This window comes from Eumetopias jubatus, unplaced genomic scaffold (genome assembly GCF_037043125.1).
Source record: "Eumetopias jubatus isolate StellerSeaLion01/CBP00866 unplaced genomic scaffold, mEumJub1_p1.0 scaffold_14, whole genome shotgun sequence".
NCBI lineage: Eukaryota > Metazoa > Chordata > Mammalia > Carnivora > Otariidae > Eumetopias > Eumetopias jubatus.
In genome coordinates, this window is record NW_028274820.1 from 89,856,804 (window position 1) to 89,872,090 (window position 15,287).

At 39.2% G+C, this 15,287-nt stretch overlaps 1 protein-coding gene across 1 annotated transcript in view; it reads right to left on the reverse strand.

The window, feature by feature from the left end:
• SLC35B4 (solute carrier family 35 member B4) overlaps positions 1 to 15,287 on the reverse strand; it is a 41,463-nt gene that overhangs the window by 15,464 nt on the left and 10,712 nt on the right. Inside the window, exon 3 of the mRNA XM_028106370.2 lies at positions 648 to 750. Within this exon, the coding sequence (XP_027962171.1) occupies positions 648 to 750 (103 nt within the window). The remainder of the gene's footprint in view (positions 1 to 647; positions 751 to 15,287) is intronic.

Below are 15,287 nucleotides of genomic sequence, written 5' to 3' on the forward strand. Positions count from 1 at the left end.
ATTTCCCTTTATTTAGAGCACCTGGGTGGCTCAGTCAGTTAAGCCTCCCACTCTTGGTTTTGGCCCAGGTCATGATCTCAGGGTCATGAGATCGAGCCCTGCATCAGGCTCCACACTCAGCGGGGAGTCTCCTTGAGATTTTTGTCCCTGTGTTCCTCACTGCACCTGTGCATGTGCACGCTCTCTCTAAAATAAATATTTTTTAAAAATAAGAATTTCCCTTTACTTAATGGTCTCAAAAGTCTCTTGCTTTAAAAAAAAAATCAAAAAAGGGAAGTATCAATTTTATGTACTAGAAGTAAATGTAATTTTATGAAAGAAACCAAAAGTGATGAGAAATAAGTAACATTCATAGCAAGTCTGAATATAAAATCAACCAGATGAGGGAAATTAAATGTAAAATCTGACTCCCAGGGAAATTTTAGCTCCTTTTATTCATCACACGTAAGACCTCAGAGGGATGAAAGTCAACTGTCCACTCTGCCTTACTGCGCAGATGAAAGCCAGTCTTTGCTCATGCATCCAGGAGACCTATTCTTAGACGCTAGACTCTACTAGTTGTAAGACCTTTCTACTTTTGTCAAGTGTTCAATCGACCCACTTAGATGTCCCAGAGCAGCATACACACGTAAGCCGGCAGCACTTACAGATCTAAATATCATATGCAGGGGCATGGCAATGTTGAGATTCAGGGCATAGTTGTTCACCACACTGACAGTGAAGAACATGGCTACCATCACAGCGTAGTACCTGAAACGCAGAGATCACAGCACATCACACAAAATCTACTATTTCAAGAAAATCAAGTATAGAAGGAAACAGTTATTTTTGGTTAGAAAAATATCTCGTTTTAGTCCCTCTAGATTAAAAGACTGTATCACTACTATAATGTGAAGTCAATACTAAGCACATAGAAAAATACATCGAAAGCCAGACTAACATGGAAAAAGTCTGAATTATAGAATATGTTTTGGCTCAGGTCATGATCTCAAGGTCCTGGGATTGAGTCCCGCACTGGGTTCCCTGCTCAGCGGGGAGCCTGCTTCTCCCTCTCCCTCTGTTCTTCCCCCTCATGCTCTGTCTCTCTCTCAAATAAATGAATAAAAGAAATACTATTTTAATCTTTCTCGAGTATACTCTTAGTATTTTTCAAGCAATTTAAAACCAGGCTTCAAAAAACATTATCTGAGGGGTGCCTGGGTGCCTCAGTTGGTTAAGCGGCTGCCTTTGGCTCAGGTCATGATCCTGGAGTCCTGGGATCAAGCCCCAGGTCAGGCTCCCTGCTCAGCGGGGAGTCTGCTTCTCCCTCTACCCACCCCCCACCCTGCTCATAATATCTCTTTCTCTCTCTCGGATAAATAAAATCTTTTTTTAAAAAAAAAGATCAAAAAAATAAATTTAAAAAAAGAAAAATATTTGAAATAATGGCTAAATAAATAAAATCTTTAAAAAAAGGTAAAAAGAAATTATTTTTAAAAAAAAAGTCTTTGAGCATAGATTCCCACCTTTTTCATCTTGGCACATCTGAAGAATGACAGCACCAAGATTCCAGTGATCTTCCTTGACAGGAACCTACCTGATGTTGCTGGTTGGATATGGACCTACATGGCCTAACCAGCAGCCATGCTGGGCTAAATTAACACAGTCTGTAAAGTTTGAGGAGCTTCATGATGAATGCAGGACACAGTACTACGCACACGCAAAACTACTGCTGTTCAAAAGAAAACCACAGGCCCCAAATGCAAAATGGTGCCTTTACTTAAGGACCCAAGTCAGCAAACCAAGACTTAATTCCTAACCCAACTGCAGTTTCAACCAACCCTCCCCGTCCCCCCACGAATGTCACCTTTAACCAGTCAACATTGAATTTCCTGGTCAATACTAGGGAATTTATTAATAGACCCCCCTTCTGCTCTCTTTACCAGGCAACCTTACCTAACAACACATATGTTGCTAAGAAATTCCTTTCTTTTTTAAAAATGCCCTCTCTCTGCCTTTAAAAAGCCTTTCTCTTATTTACTCAGTGGAGCTCCCCTCTACTTGCTAGATGGAATGCTGCCCATTCATGAACAGTTCAAGAAACCCAATTAAATCTTCAAATTTACTTGGCTGAATTTTTTTTCTGAACACACTTGGTGGCAGCATCAGGATCCAAAGCAAACTTCTGACAGCATTCAGGGACAAGGAGAAACATAGGCGTGGTGCCCCAAGAACCCATTTGAGTTCTCTGTCTTTCTCGCTGTTTCCAAGGGCCGTTGGTAAGTCCCTCTTGGTTTCAGCTCCACTCTTTTTGCATTTAAGTACCCATCTAATTAGCTTCCTAATCCAGGGTTAACAGATCTAGACAAACAGGAGCCTCTAACAGAGCGCCAGTCCTTGGCCCTTGGTTCGTTCTGCAATTCCATATTGGCATCCCTTCCCCAGTTCCAGGCCACACTCCCCATTTACCAGGGTTTGGTGGTTTAATCCTTTACCCATTTCCAGTCCATAGTCTCCCTGAATGGAGTCTACTGGTTTAGTCCACCCAACAAATTGCTGGTTTTGCCCATGGTCTTCTCTTGGCTAGTCCACAGGAACAACTCTTACTTACTACTGGTGTGTTAAGGTACACATATTTGTTTTTTGTGTGTGTGTAAACAAAGGCTTAGCTTGGGGGTCCTTAAATTCTACAGAATCAAGCATGCCACCTTCTGGCATACCCGCTTATTTTAAGTCTAAAAACTATGGTGCCGGAAGCTGTGAACAGCTACAGAAATAAAGGACTAAAAAGAACCTAGAATTTGCAATGGCCATGATGGAGAATGTTCCAATTAGATAAGGTCATTTAAGAAATGCCCTTGAATGCAAGGGTTCCCAAATTAAACAGAATGGGACATCTGTTTTAAATGGCAAGCAGAAGCCTCCAAAAGGTTCAAAATTCCAAAATAGTCTCACTAAAAGACACACGTAAACAGCTAATGAAAATGAGAAAAAGTACCTAAAATGACTGTAAAACTGACGTAACTGCTACTGTTCCCCTCTGTCTTTTGAGTACTCATCCTACTCAGCCTCTTATGAACTGCCTTTCACTCTAAAGAGACTATTAAACAGTTACTTTTAGAAGAAAACCAGTTGAGGCTATAGGCAATACTCTTCACTCCTTAGTCAAAGGCCAAACTAAAGTCCACAGTTGAATAATTTCTCAAACCTGGGGAGGATCTTCAAGAGTTTTTGTAACTATATCACTTCCTGAGCCCAGCTGAGAGAGGAAAATAAAAATTCACATTGTCCCTTCCTTTACAAATAATGGATAGTTGGAAGAAAGGCAAGCAGCAACTAGGCCCACCCCTCACCCCCACCCCAGCCGTAAGAGAAAACTACCTTTAAAAGGATTTTACACCACCCTGGAAGGAGCCCTCCACCCTTTCCCCCTGTGAACAACTACCTGATAGGTAGATGAGCGTGTGGACAAAAACCTGATTGGGTGACAGGTGCATGGAGGGTTAATCAGATTAAAACAACCCACCAACATTTTCATCAAAACCCCTAGATTTAGAAACTCTGGCAGCAACCTTCTCAGGCCCACCTCCCTCTTCGGGAGCTTTGTACTATCACTTAATAAACTTTGCTTTGCTGCCCACCAGTCTCCAGCTGGTCTACTTCTTCATTCTTCGAAGCAGCATGACCAAGAGCCGCGGGCACTAAAGGAAAAGAAATCCTGCATCACAAATCCAGTCCATATATCCTAAGAACTTGGCTTCGCTCTCTGCCTGTCTGGAGTATGCAGGTTGTTGGTTCTTTCTTTGGCTATCATTGGGAGTGACTCTAAATATTCTGAAGAGGATATCTCTTATGCCCTCTTTGAGGGCACCTCTTGGATCCATGAGGTTATTTAATACTGCCAGAATTATTTACTGTTTGCCCTGGCAAAATATTTGAAAGGATTTAATAACTTTATAATCAGGAATTTGGTCAAATTGGAAACTGATATTCAGAGCCTGATAGGAATTTTTTAAGGACTTTTCTCCTAAGCTATATGAACCCAGAGAGAAAGACTTTTTTTTTTTTAAAGTAATCTCTACACCGCACATGGGACTCAAACTCACAATCCAGAGATCAAGAGCTGCACACTCTACCTACCGACTGAGCCAGCCAGGCACCCAGAAGGAAGACATTCTTAGAAGAATTAAAAATAGCTGTCCCTGTCTCACAAATCTAGTCTCTACAGGATCAGAGGTGTAGTTCCAAAACAATTCAAAGATTACCAAACCTTTTTGCCAATCCCCCAACCTCCCCTATCTCAAAAGACTTGTAAGTGTAAAACTTCTGACTTTAAGGGAACAAAAGTCCTTCTAGGAGAAGCTTGCATTCTTTCCCTGTGTCTTTAAGACGTAAATGTTCAACATTCTACTGGTCTTTTCTAAGAAATCCTTTCCAGTCCATCTCTTTAAAATACAAACTTCAGAGTGGTAATTCTTGTCAAGAAAAAACACAAAGGGGAGAGAGAGGTCATTTGGAACTTGACTTGCCAAGGAGAAATTCAAATCTTAAGTGTCTTCACAAATACTAAAAAAGCTTTGGCCATCTAGACTGATAACCTTATTCCATCTACCAGAAAAACAACTGAGATCTAACTTTTATAACTAGTAAATTCTGTACCTACTTCATGGCAGTAATTTAAAACTATAAGGGCTATCTGTCCTATATTCATGTGTCTATATTTATGTGTTGTAGCTCTGTGGTATTTTCTACTTCTGGGTGGTATTGCTACAATTTATTTGTAAAAGAGTTCTATTTAGTTGGTTTGAAGGCAAGCACATGTAAGGATTGTGTATTCTGAAACTCTCAAAAAGAAAGAAACTAACTCAAATATTTTTCAAGGTCACATGGTTTGAAAAAAATATTTGATATAAAAGCTAGTTTAAGGTGGATGGTTTAATTAAAAAGACATGTCTTTAAAGTTACCAACACTAAATATAAAACTTTTCTACTTCAGTTTAGTAGCCCCCAAATAAGTTCATGTTGTCCTTTCCAAGATCTGTCAACAAAAATTAATAGCTCAGGATAATGGCTGACTTTGTCTAATGTTTAATACCATTTTTATAGGTCATCTAAACATAGTTATTAAGGACAAGTAAATTAGATATAAACAAGATAAAAGTTTATAAATGAACTTTTCAAAAATATTTATGTCTACTTAGTTTTCCCTTTTTTTTTTTTTTTGGTAACCTAAAACCTTAAAGTTTTGCTGAATTAGGTTAAATGATGAATTAAGTTAACTTCATTAAATATCTAGATCATTTCTAGAAGTAGGAGGACCCGAGGCTCACCTCACACTAGATAACTATCAAATTATCCTAAATATTTCAGAAATTGACCTGAAGACTGGCAGAACAGACTCCACAACTAAAGGTAGAGAAGGGCCACATGGAAGAAGGTAGGAAATGTGGATGTGTGGTTTGGGAGAGAAATGACTCCAGGAGCTGCTGTTGCAGAGAAGGGCAAGAGACAGACTAACACACGTGGGAGCCATGAAGAAAATAAATCCCCATAGCAACTGGCTTAGAAAGTGAGATAGGCTGAATTTCCTGAGTTCTCGCAACCAGTGGGGCTTAAAGTCTGGAGTTCTGAAGGTCAGTGGGTTTGGGTCAGATAGAGCCCTGAGTCACTGGGGTTGCTCTTGCAGAGAAAGCAGGGCAGACAGTCCAAGGACATACAACATGGAAACAATGATTTGAAGAGTGCTTGGGGCACACAGTGTAGAGGTCAGTTGTTCATCTCAGACCTGTTCCAGAGGGGGAACTCACAGAGAGACCCCTCCGGGAACAACAAAGAAACTGGCAGAGCCATTTCCCTCCCCCGCTCCTTAGCATAAACACAGAACCACCACCCCCGGGAACTAGCCCAGCACTGACACTAACCGGCTTACACTGCTGGAACGGCCCATCCCAGTCATGCTTTCCTCAAACCCAATGAGGCGGGCCCCCTCCCCCAGAAGACCGGCCCAAACCCCTGCCCACAGCACATCTCCTGAACTGGGAGTTTGGCAGGGGCTCGGTTCCAGCGGCAGTGGTGAGAGGTCTCATTTCATAAGCAGAACAGAGCACAACTTGTTAAAATGCACCACATTCGGGCCAGACACCAAACACTGCCCACATGACGCAAAGAAAGCCCCTGCAGACGACCGGCCTGAAGGATAACGTGGCCAGGACACAACAGACCACATGCCGCACACATCAGAGATACCCCCTGAAGTGGCAGGACCTGGGTAACAGGGGACACCACACTGCAGGGCACTACAGGACCTCTGCTTCATAAGGCCATCACCCTCAAGGACAGAAGATGTAGCTGACTTTGCTAAGACACAGAAACAGGCACAGAGACTTAGACAAAATGAGAAGATAGAGGAATCTGTCCCAAATGACAGTACAGGAAAAGGCCATGGACAGAGATCTAAGTGAAACAGATAAAAGTAACATGCCTGATAAAGAATTTAAAATAATGATCATAGAGATATTTATTGGATTTGAGAAAAGAGTGGAAAACATGAGTAAGACCCTTAACAAAGCAATAACAAATAACACAGCAGAGATAAAGGGCTCAATAAATCAAATGAGAACCATGCTTGATGCAATGAACAGCAGGCTGGAAGAAACAGAGGAATGAATTAATGACCTAGAGGATAGAGTAATGGAAAAGTAATCAAGCTGAACAAAAGAGAAAAAAGAATTATGCAAAATGAGAACAGACTTAGGGAATGCAGTGACTCCATCAAATGTAATAACATTTGCATTATAGGAGTTCCACAAGGAGAGAGAAAAGGGGACAGAAAATTTATTTGCAGAGATAGTAACTGAAAAGTTCCCTAATCTGAGGAAGGAAATATCCAGATCCAGGAGGCACAGAAAATCCCCAACATCAACAAAAGGAGATCCACACCAACACGTATTGTAATTAAAATGGCAAAACATAGTGATAAAGAAAAAAACTTAAAAGCAGCAAGACAAGAGAGGACATACAAGGGAAACCCCATAAGGCTACCAAGGGATTTTTCAGCAGAAATGTTGTGAGCCAGAAAGAAGTGGCATGAGATATTCAAAGCACTGAATGGGAAAAATCTGCAGCCAAGAATACTCTATCCAGTAAGGCTATCGCTCAGAATAGAAGAAGAGATAAAGAGTTTCTTAGATGAACAAAAACTAAAGGAGTTTTGACCACTAAACCAGCCCTGTAAGAAATATTAATGGGGGCTCTAAGTGGAAAGGAAAGACCAAGTGACAATACGAAGGTAAGAAACACAAAAGCAGTAAAAACTAATATTGTTGTAAAATATCAGTCAAGGAACTCACAAAATAAAAGGATGTAAAATATGACACCATATACCTAAAATGTGAGGAGAGGACTAAAGAATAAGTTCAAATTTAAACAACCATCAACTTAATATGGACTGTTATATGCAGAAAATGTTATATATACAAACCTAATGGTAACCACAAATCAAAATCCACTAATAAATATGCAAAGAATAAAAAGAAAGAAATCCAAATTACCACTACAGAAAACCAGCAAACCAAGAAAGAAAGACAAGACAGGATCAGAGAAAATCTTCAGAAACAACCAGAAAACAAGTAATAAAATGGCAATAAATACATATCAATAATTACTTTGAATTTAAATGGACTAAACACTCCACTCAAAAGATATAGGGTGACAAAATGGATAAAAAAACCAGACCCATCTATATGCTGCCTACAAGAGACTCATTTTAGACCTAAAGACATCCACCTTTAGACCTAAAGATTGAAGTGAAGGGAGGGAGAAACATTTATGCAAATGGATGTTAAAAGAAAGCTGTAGTAATACTTATATTGGACACACTACACTTTAAAACAAAGACTGTAAAAAAATAACGACTGTAACAAGAGATGAAGAAAGAAAGACACTAAAAAATAATAATATAGACAATCCAACAAGAAGACATAACAACTGGAAATATTTATGCACCCAACATGCGAGCACCCAAATACATAAAGCAGTTGATAGCAAATATAAAGGAACTAATTGATAATAATACAGTAATAGTAGGGGACTTTAACATCCCACTTACATCAACAGATCATCTAAACAGAAAATCAACAAGGAAACAATGGCTTTCAATGATACACTGGAATTGATGGATTTAACAGATGTATCCAGAACATTCCATCCTAAAACAGAAGAATTACACATTCTTTTCAAGTGCACACGGAACATTCTCCAGAACAGATCACATATTAGGCCACAAAACAAGCCTCAACAAATTCAAAAAGACTGAAGTCTTATCATGCATTTTTTCTGACCACAAGGCTATGATACTAGAAATCAACTACAAGAAAAAAAAATCTGTAAAGATTACAAATACATGGGGGTTAAGTACCATGCTACTAAACAATGAATGGGTCAATCAGGAAATAAGGAAAGAAATTAAAGGGTGCCTGGGTGGCTCAGCTGGTTAAGGGTCTGCCTTTAGCTCAGGTCATTATCTCAGAGTCCTGGGATCGTGTCCCATGTTAGGCCCCTGCTCAGCTGGGAGTCTGCTTCTCCCTCTCCCTCTGCCCCCCTCCCTGCTCGTGCTCTCTCTGTTGCGCTCTCTTTCTCAAATAAAATCTTTCAAAAGAAAAAAAGAAGATATTAAAAAGTACACAAAAACAAATGGAAATGAAAACAATGGTTTAAAATCTTTGGTATGCAACAAAAGCAGTTCTAAGAGGGAAGTTTAGAGCAATACAGGTCTACCTAAAGAAGCAAGAAAAATCTCAACCTTCCCTTACACCTAAAGGAGCTGGAAAAAGAACAAATGAAGCCTAAAGCCAGCAGGGGGATGGAAAGTATAAAGATCAGAGCAGAAATAAATGGTGTAGAAACTAAAAAGACAATAGAACAAATCTATGAAACCAGGAGCTGGTTCTTTGAAACAATAAAATTGATAAATCTCTAGCCAGACTTATCAAAAAGAGAAAGGAACCAAATAAATAAAATCACAGATGAGAGAGGATAAATAAAACCCAACACCACAGAAATACAATTTTAAGAGATTATGAAAAACTATATGCCAACAAATTGGACAACCTAGAAGAAATGGATAAATTCTTAGAAACCTATAAATTACAAAAACTGAAACAGGAAGAAATAGAAAAACTTGAACAGACGATTATCAGCAAAGAAGTTGCATCAGTAATCAAAAAACTCACAACAAAGTCCAGAACCAGATGGCTTCACAGGGGAATTCTGCCAAACAGTTAAAGAAGAATTAAAACCTATTCTTCTCAAACTATTCCAAAAAACAGAAAAGGAAGGAAAAGTTCCAAATGCATTCTGAGGCCAGCATTATCCTGATACCAAAACCAGAAAAAGACACCACAAAAAAAGAACGACAGACCAATATCTCTAATGAACACAGATGCAAAAATCCTCAACAAAATACTAGCAGATTGAATCCAACAATAAATTAAAAAAATCATTCACCATGATCAAGTAAGATTTATTCCTGGGTTGCAAGGGTAGTTCAATATTTGCAAATCAATCAACGTGATACAACACATAAATAAGAAAAGAACCATATGATCATTTCAATGGATGCAGAAAAAGCATTTGACAAAGTACGACATCCATTCATGATAAAAAAAAACCCTAAACAAAGTAGGTTTAGAGGTAACATGCTGTCTATAAGAGACTCATTTTAGACCTAAAGACATCCACCTTTAAGCATAATAAAGATCATATATGAAAAAACCCACGCTAACATGATCCTTAATTGGGAAAAACAGAGCTTTTCCCCTGAGGTCAGGAACAAGACAAGAACGCCTACTCTCAACACTTTTATTCAACATAGTATTAGGAGTCCTAGCCATAGCAGTCAGACAACAAAAAGAAATAAAAGACATCCTAATTGGTAAGAAAGACGTAAAACTTTTATTATTTGCAAATGACATGATACTGTGTATAGAAAACCCTAAAGACTACCACACCCTAAAGACTACCTTAAAGACTAAATAGACTACCCATAAAGACCACCCTAAAGACTATCAAAAAACTGCTAGGACGGACACACGAATTCAGTAAAGTTATAGGATACAAAATCATTCTACAGAAATCTCTTGCATTTCTATACATCAATAATGAAAGCAGCAGAAAGAGAAATTAAAACAATTCCATTTACAAGTATAATAAAATAAGATACCTAGGAATAAACCTAATCGAAGAGGTGAAAGACCTGTACTCTGAAAACTAGAAAACAATGATGAAAGAAATTTGAAGAGACTACACAAAGAAATAAAAAGACATTCCACGCTCATGGATTGGAAAAACAAATATTGTTAAAATGTCTATACTACCCAAAGCAATCTACACATTCAATGCAATCCCTATCAAAATACCATGAACATTTTTCACAAAGCTAGAACAAACAATCCTGAAATTTTTATGGAAACACAGAAGACTCCAAATAGCCAAGACAATCTTGGGACGGGGGGAAAAAAAGCTGGAGGCATCACAATTCCAGACTTCAAGTTATATTACAAAGCTGTAGTAATCAAAAACAGTATGGTAGTGGCACAAAAAGAGACACATAGATCAATGGAACAGAACAGAAAACCTCAGCTAATCTTTGACAAAGCAGGAAAGACACCCAATGGAAAAAAGCCAGCCTCTTCAAAAAATGGTGTTGGGAAAACTGGACAGCAACATGCAAAAGAATTCAACTACTTTCTTAAACCATACCCAAAAATAAATTCAAAATGGATTAAGGACCTAAATGTGACATGAAACCATAAAAATCCTAAAAGAGCACAGGCAGTAACTTCTCTGACACTGGCTGTAATAACTTTTTACTAGACAGGTTCCCTGAGGTAAGAAAAACAAAAGCAAAAATATGGGGACTACATCAAAATAAAAAGCTTCTGCATAGCGAAGGAAACAATCAACAAAACTAAAAGGCAGCCTATGGAATGAAAGAAGATATTAGCAAATGACATATCTGATAAAGGGTTAGTACCCCAATACATAAAGAATTTATAAAACTTAACACCCAAAAAACATAATCCAATTAAAAAATGGGCAGAGGACATGGATATTTTTCCAAAGAAGACATAGAGATGGCCAAGAGACAAAGAAAAGATGCTCAACATTACTGATCACTGGGAAATGTGAATCAAAACTACAATGAAATATCACCTCACACCTGTCAAAATGGTTAAAATTAACAACACAAGAAACAACAGGTGTTGGTGAGCATGTAGAAAAAAGGAACCCTCTTGCACTGTTGGGGAATGCAAACTGGTGCAGCCACTGTGAAAAACAGTCTAGAGGTTCCTCAAAAAGTTAAAAATAGAACTACCCCTATCCGAAGGGGTATGTGCACCCCGATGTTTATAGCAGCAATGTCCACAACAGCCAAACTGTGGAAAGAGCCAAGATGTTCATCAACAGATGAATGGATAAAGAAGACGTGGTATATATACACAATGGAATATTATGCAGCCATCAAAAGGAATGAGATCTTGCCATTTGCAACGACGTGGATGGAACTGGAGGGTGTTATGCTGAGTGAAATAGGTCAATCAGAGAAAGACATGTATCATATGACCTCACTGATATGAGGAATTCTTAATCTCAGGAAACAAACTGAGGGTTGCTGGAGTGGTGGGGGTGGGAGGGATGGGGTGGCTGGGTGATGGACATTGGGGAGGGTATGTGCTATGGTGAGCGCTGTGAATTGTACAAGACTGATGAATCACGGATCTGTACTTCTGAAACAAATAATGCAATATATGTTAAGAAAAAAAAAAAGAAGATAGCAGGAGGGGAAGAATGAAGGGGAGTTAAGTCGGAGGGGGAGACGAACCATTAGAGACGATGGACTCTGAAAAACAAACTGAGGGTTCTAGAGGGGAGGGGGTGGGGGGATGGGTTAGCCTGGTGATGGGTATTAAAGAGGGCACATTCTGCGTGGAGCACTGGGTGTTATGCACAAACAATGAATCATGGAACACTACATCAAAAACTAATGATGCAATGTATGGTGATTAACATAACAATAAATTACTAAAAAAACAGAACTACCCTATGATCCAGTAATCACATTACTGGGTATTTACCCGAAGAATACAGAAACACTAATTCAAAGAGATATATGCACCCCGATGTTTAAAGCAGCATTATTTATTATAATAGCCAAGATATGGAAGCAGCCCAAGTGTCCACTCACTGATGAATACATACAGATGTGGTACACACATACACACACACACACACACACACACACACCAGAATATTATTCAACCATAAAAATGAATGACATCTTGCCATTTGCAATGACATGGATGGAGCTAGAGAGTATAATGCTAAGTGAAGTAAGAAAAAGAAATACCGTATTTCACTCATATGTGGAATTTAAGAAACAAAATAAATGAGCAAAGGGAAAAAGAGCGAAAGAGACAAACCAAGAAACAGACTGTTCACTACAGAGAACAAACTGATGATTACCAGATGGGGTAATAGGTGACAGAGATTAAGTAATGCCCCTGTCATGATGAGCACAGGATGATGTATCGAAGTGCTGAATCACTATATCGTACATGTAAAACTAGTATAACGCTGTATATTAACTAACTGGAAGTAAAATAAAAACAAAAAAAAATCTAGATTGGGGCTCCTGAGTTGCTCAGTTGGTTAAGCGTCTGCCTCGGGCTCAGGTCATGATCACGAGCCCCTCCCTTACTCAGTAGGGAGTCTGCCTCTCCCCCTTCCTCTCCCTCTGCCTGCCACTCCCCGTGCTTGGGTGCTTTCTCTCTCTAATAAATAAATAAAATCTTAAAAAAAAATAAAATCTAAATCATTTCCAAAAAAGACAAAATACCAAAACATTAACTATTAAACGTAAGTTGATCTACTTTTGGCTTCTTATTACAGAGACACTAAAAGATATTTGGATATGTTAATACTCCATTGGCAAATTTAAAAAGGCATATGCTTTTAAAATTTTTGAAATGTATTCGTAAAATTCAAATTCAAAAAAATGCTGGTAAAACTGACAGCTCACAATTGTTTACTTCTTAGTTTTCACTAGAAATTAAGGTTTCTCAGGGTTAAGAACTCAAATATATGTAATTAAATCTACTAAAAATAAGGAAAACATCTCCGTATAGTAGGAAAGTAGGATGTGTTTTCAGGAGAAAAAGATGTGAGAAATGGAGATGGTGTAGCTGGGGCCCAGGGGCACAAGAGCACCTGGCTTCGGGGGTCCCAAACAGACCAGGTTTGGCCACTGGCTGCTCACAAAACCCAAGGGCAGAGAAAGGGCGGTGGTGAAACAGGAATTTATTTCAGTGAGGCCAACACCCAGAAGACAGGGGACTAGCATCTGAGAGACTATCTCCAAAGCGCTGAAAAGGTTTATATATAAGAAAATGTGGAGCAAAGGTGGGTGGATATGTACAGGGGGGCAGTGAAAGTCAAATTAACCATTGTTTTGAAGTGAATCATGGGGCAGGACCTCGCTAGCTTAGGGCAGTCCCTACTGCTCAAGGGGGCAGTTTCGGTTCCCATCATGGGATGCTTTGCCCACAGGGTCTTCAGCTGAGCCAAGAGACAAGCTGGAAAGAAGAACCCAACTAGAAAGTTTGAGGTCAAAATGGAGGCAGCCAAAGTCCTCTTTCAATACATTTTTTGTGAAGGGGAGAAAAAGTAATTTTGTCCTAAAATGAGGCTGACTGTTTAAAGGGAAAAAAACATTAGACAAAACTGGGATGTAGGGGGAAAAAATATTGTAGGAGGTTTGTGGAAAAATAATCTTTAAACAGGAACTTTCATGTGTGGTCGACCTGGTTAAGATTAAAATAAATTTATTTTTAAAAATGGGTTTTAATATCAAAAGTAAGCTGGTACAAAATTAGAATTTGGTTTTCTATTAAAAGGACAAAGTTTTCTTGGGCTTTTGGTGTCATTTGGGTAAGACTAAAATTCTCTTTACCTTTTAAGTATTAGATTTTGTAGTAATCTGTGATCCTATTTAGGCAAGTGCTTTAAAACCTTTTCTAAAAATATTTTTGATTGGGGCGCCTGGGTGGCTCAGTCAGTTAAGTGGCTGCCTTCGGCTCAAGCCCTGATCCTAGGGTCCTGGGATGGAGCCCCTCATCGGGCTTCCTGTTCAGCGGGGAGTCTGCTTCTCCCTCTCCCTCTCCCCTTCCCTCTGCTTGTGCTCTCTCTTCGAGCATGCTCTCTCTCTAATAAATAACATCTTTAAAAAAAATATTTTTGACCAACTTCCTAAAACCAAATTCTAAGTGAAGTCTTTTTGACCTAAAATATTCCAAAGGACTTGTTAAATGAATTAGGCTTATCTAGTATGTAAATTACATGGAAAGCACTGTCAAAAAAAGTAACTCTAAGCCTTTATATTTGTAAGACTGTGGCACATGTGGATAAAGTCCATTCTGCTTCTGCAAAAATAGCCCCTCACTGCCAGACTTTTGTCATCCTAATGTCCTTGTAACATGGCAACCTCTGAAATTTAAACAACTTTTTATTTCAGGATAGAAAAAAATCTAACTGTGCTCCTAACTTTTCACAGACAAAGTAAGACATCTTATTGGTCGACTCCTCTAAATTTACGTTGTTGAGTTAAAAAGGGCCTACCAGGGGCGCCTGGGTGGCTCAGTCAGTTGAGCCAAATTGAACTCTTGATTTCGGCTCAGGTCACGATCTCAGGTTCTGAGATCGAGTCCCACATCAGGCTCCACACTCAGTGGGGAGTCTGCTTGAGATTCTCTCTATCCCTCTTCCTCTGCAACCCTCCCAAAATAAATAAATAATTTTTTAAAAGATTTTTATTTATTTATTTAAGAGAGAGAGAGTGAGAAACAGCATGAGAGGGAAGAGGGTCAGAGGGAGAAGCAGACTCCCTGCTGAGCAGGGAGCCCGATGTGGGACTTGATCCCAGGACTCCAGGATCATGACCTGAGCCGAAGGCAGTCGCCCAACCGACTGAGCCCCCCAGGCGCCCAATAATTTTTTTTTTTTAAAGTGTCTACTGGAGGACATTCATGATTCACAATTCACTCCTTCTGACAGGTCTCTATTTCCCTGATTAGGGATAAATGTAAATAAGGCTAGGATCAAGAACTGCTCCTTAATTCTTAAAATTACTGCAAAACCTGTTAAAGCAACTGCAGCCCAACAAATACCCTTAAACTCTCTAGCCAAAGTTGTCCTTGATAACGGAACAGCTCTGAACTATCTATTGGCTGACGAAGACGGTGTCTGTGCTGTCG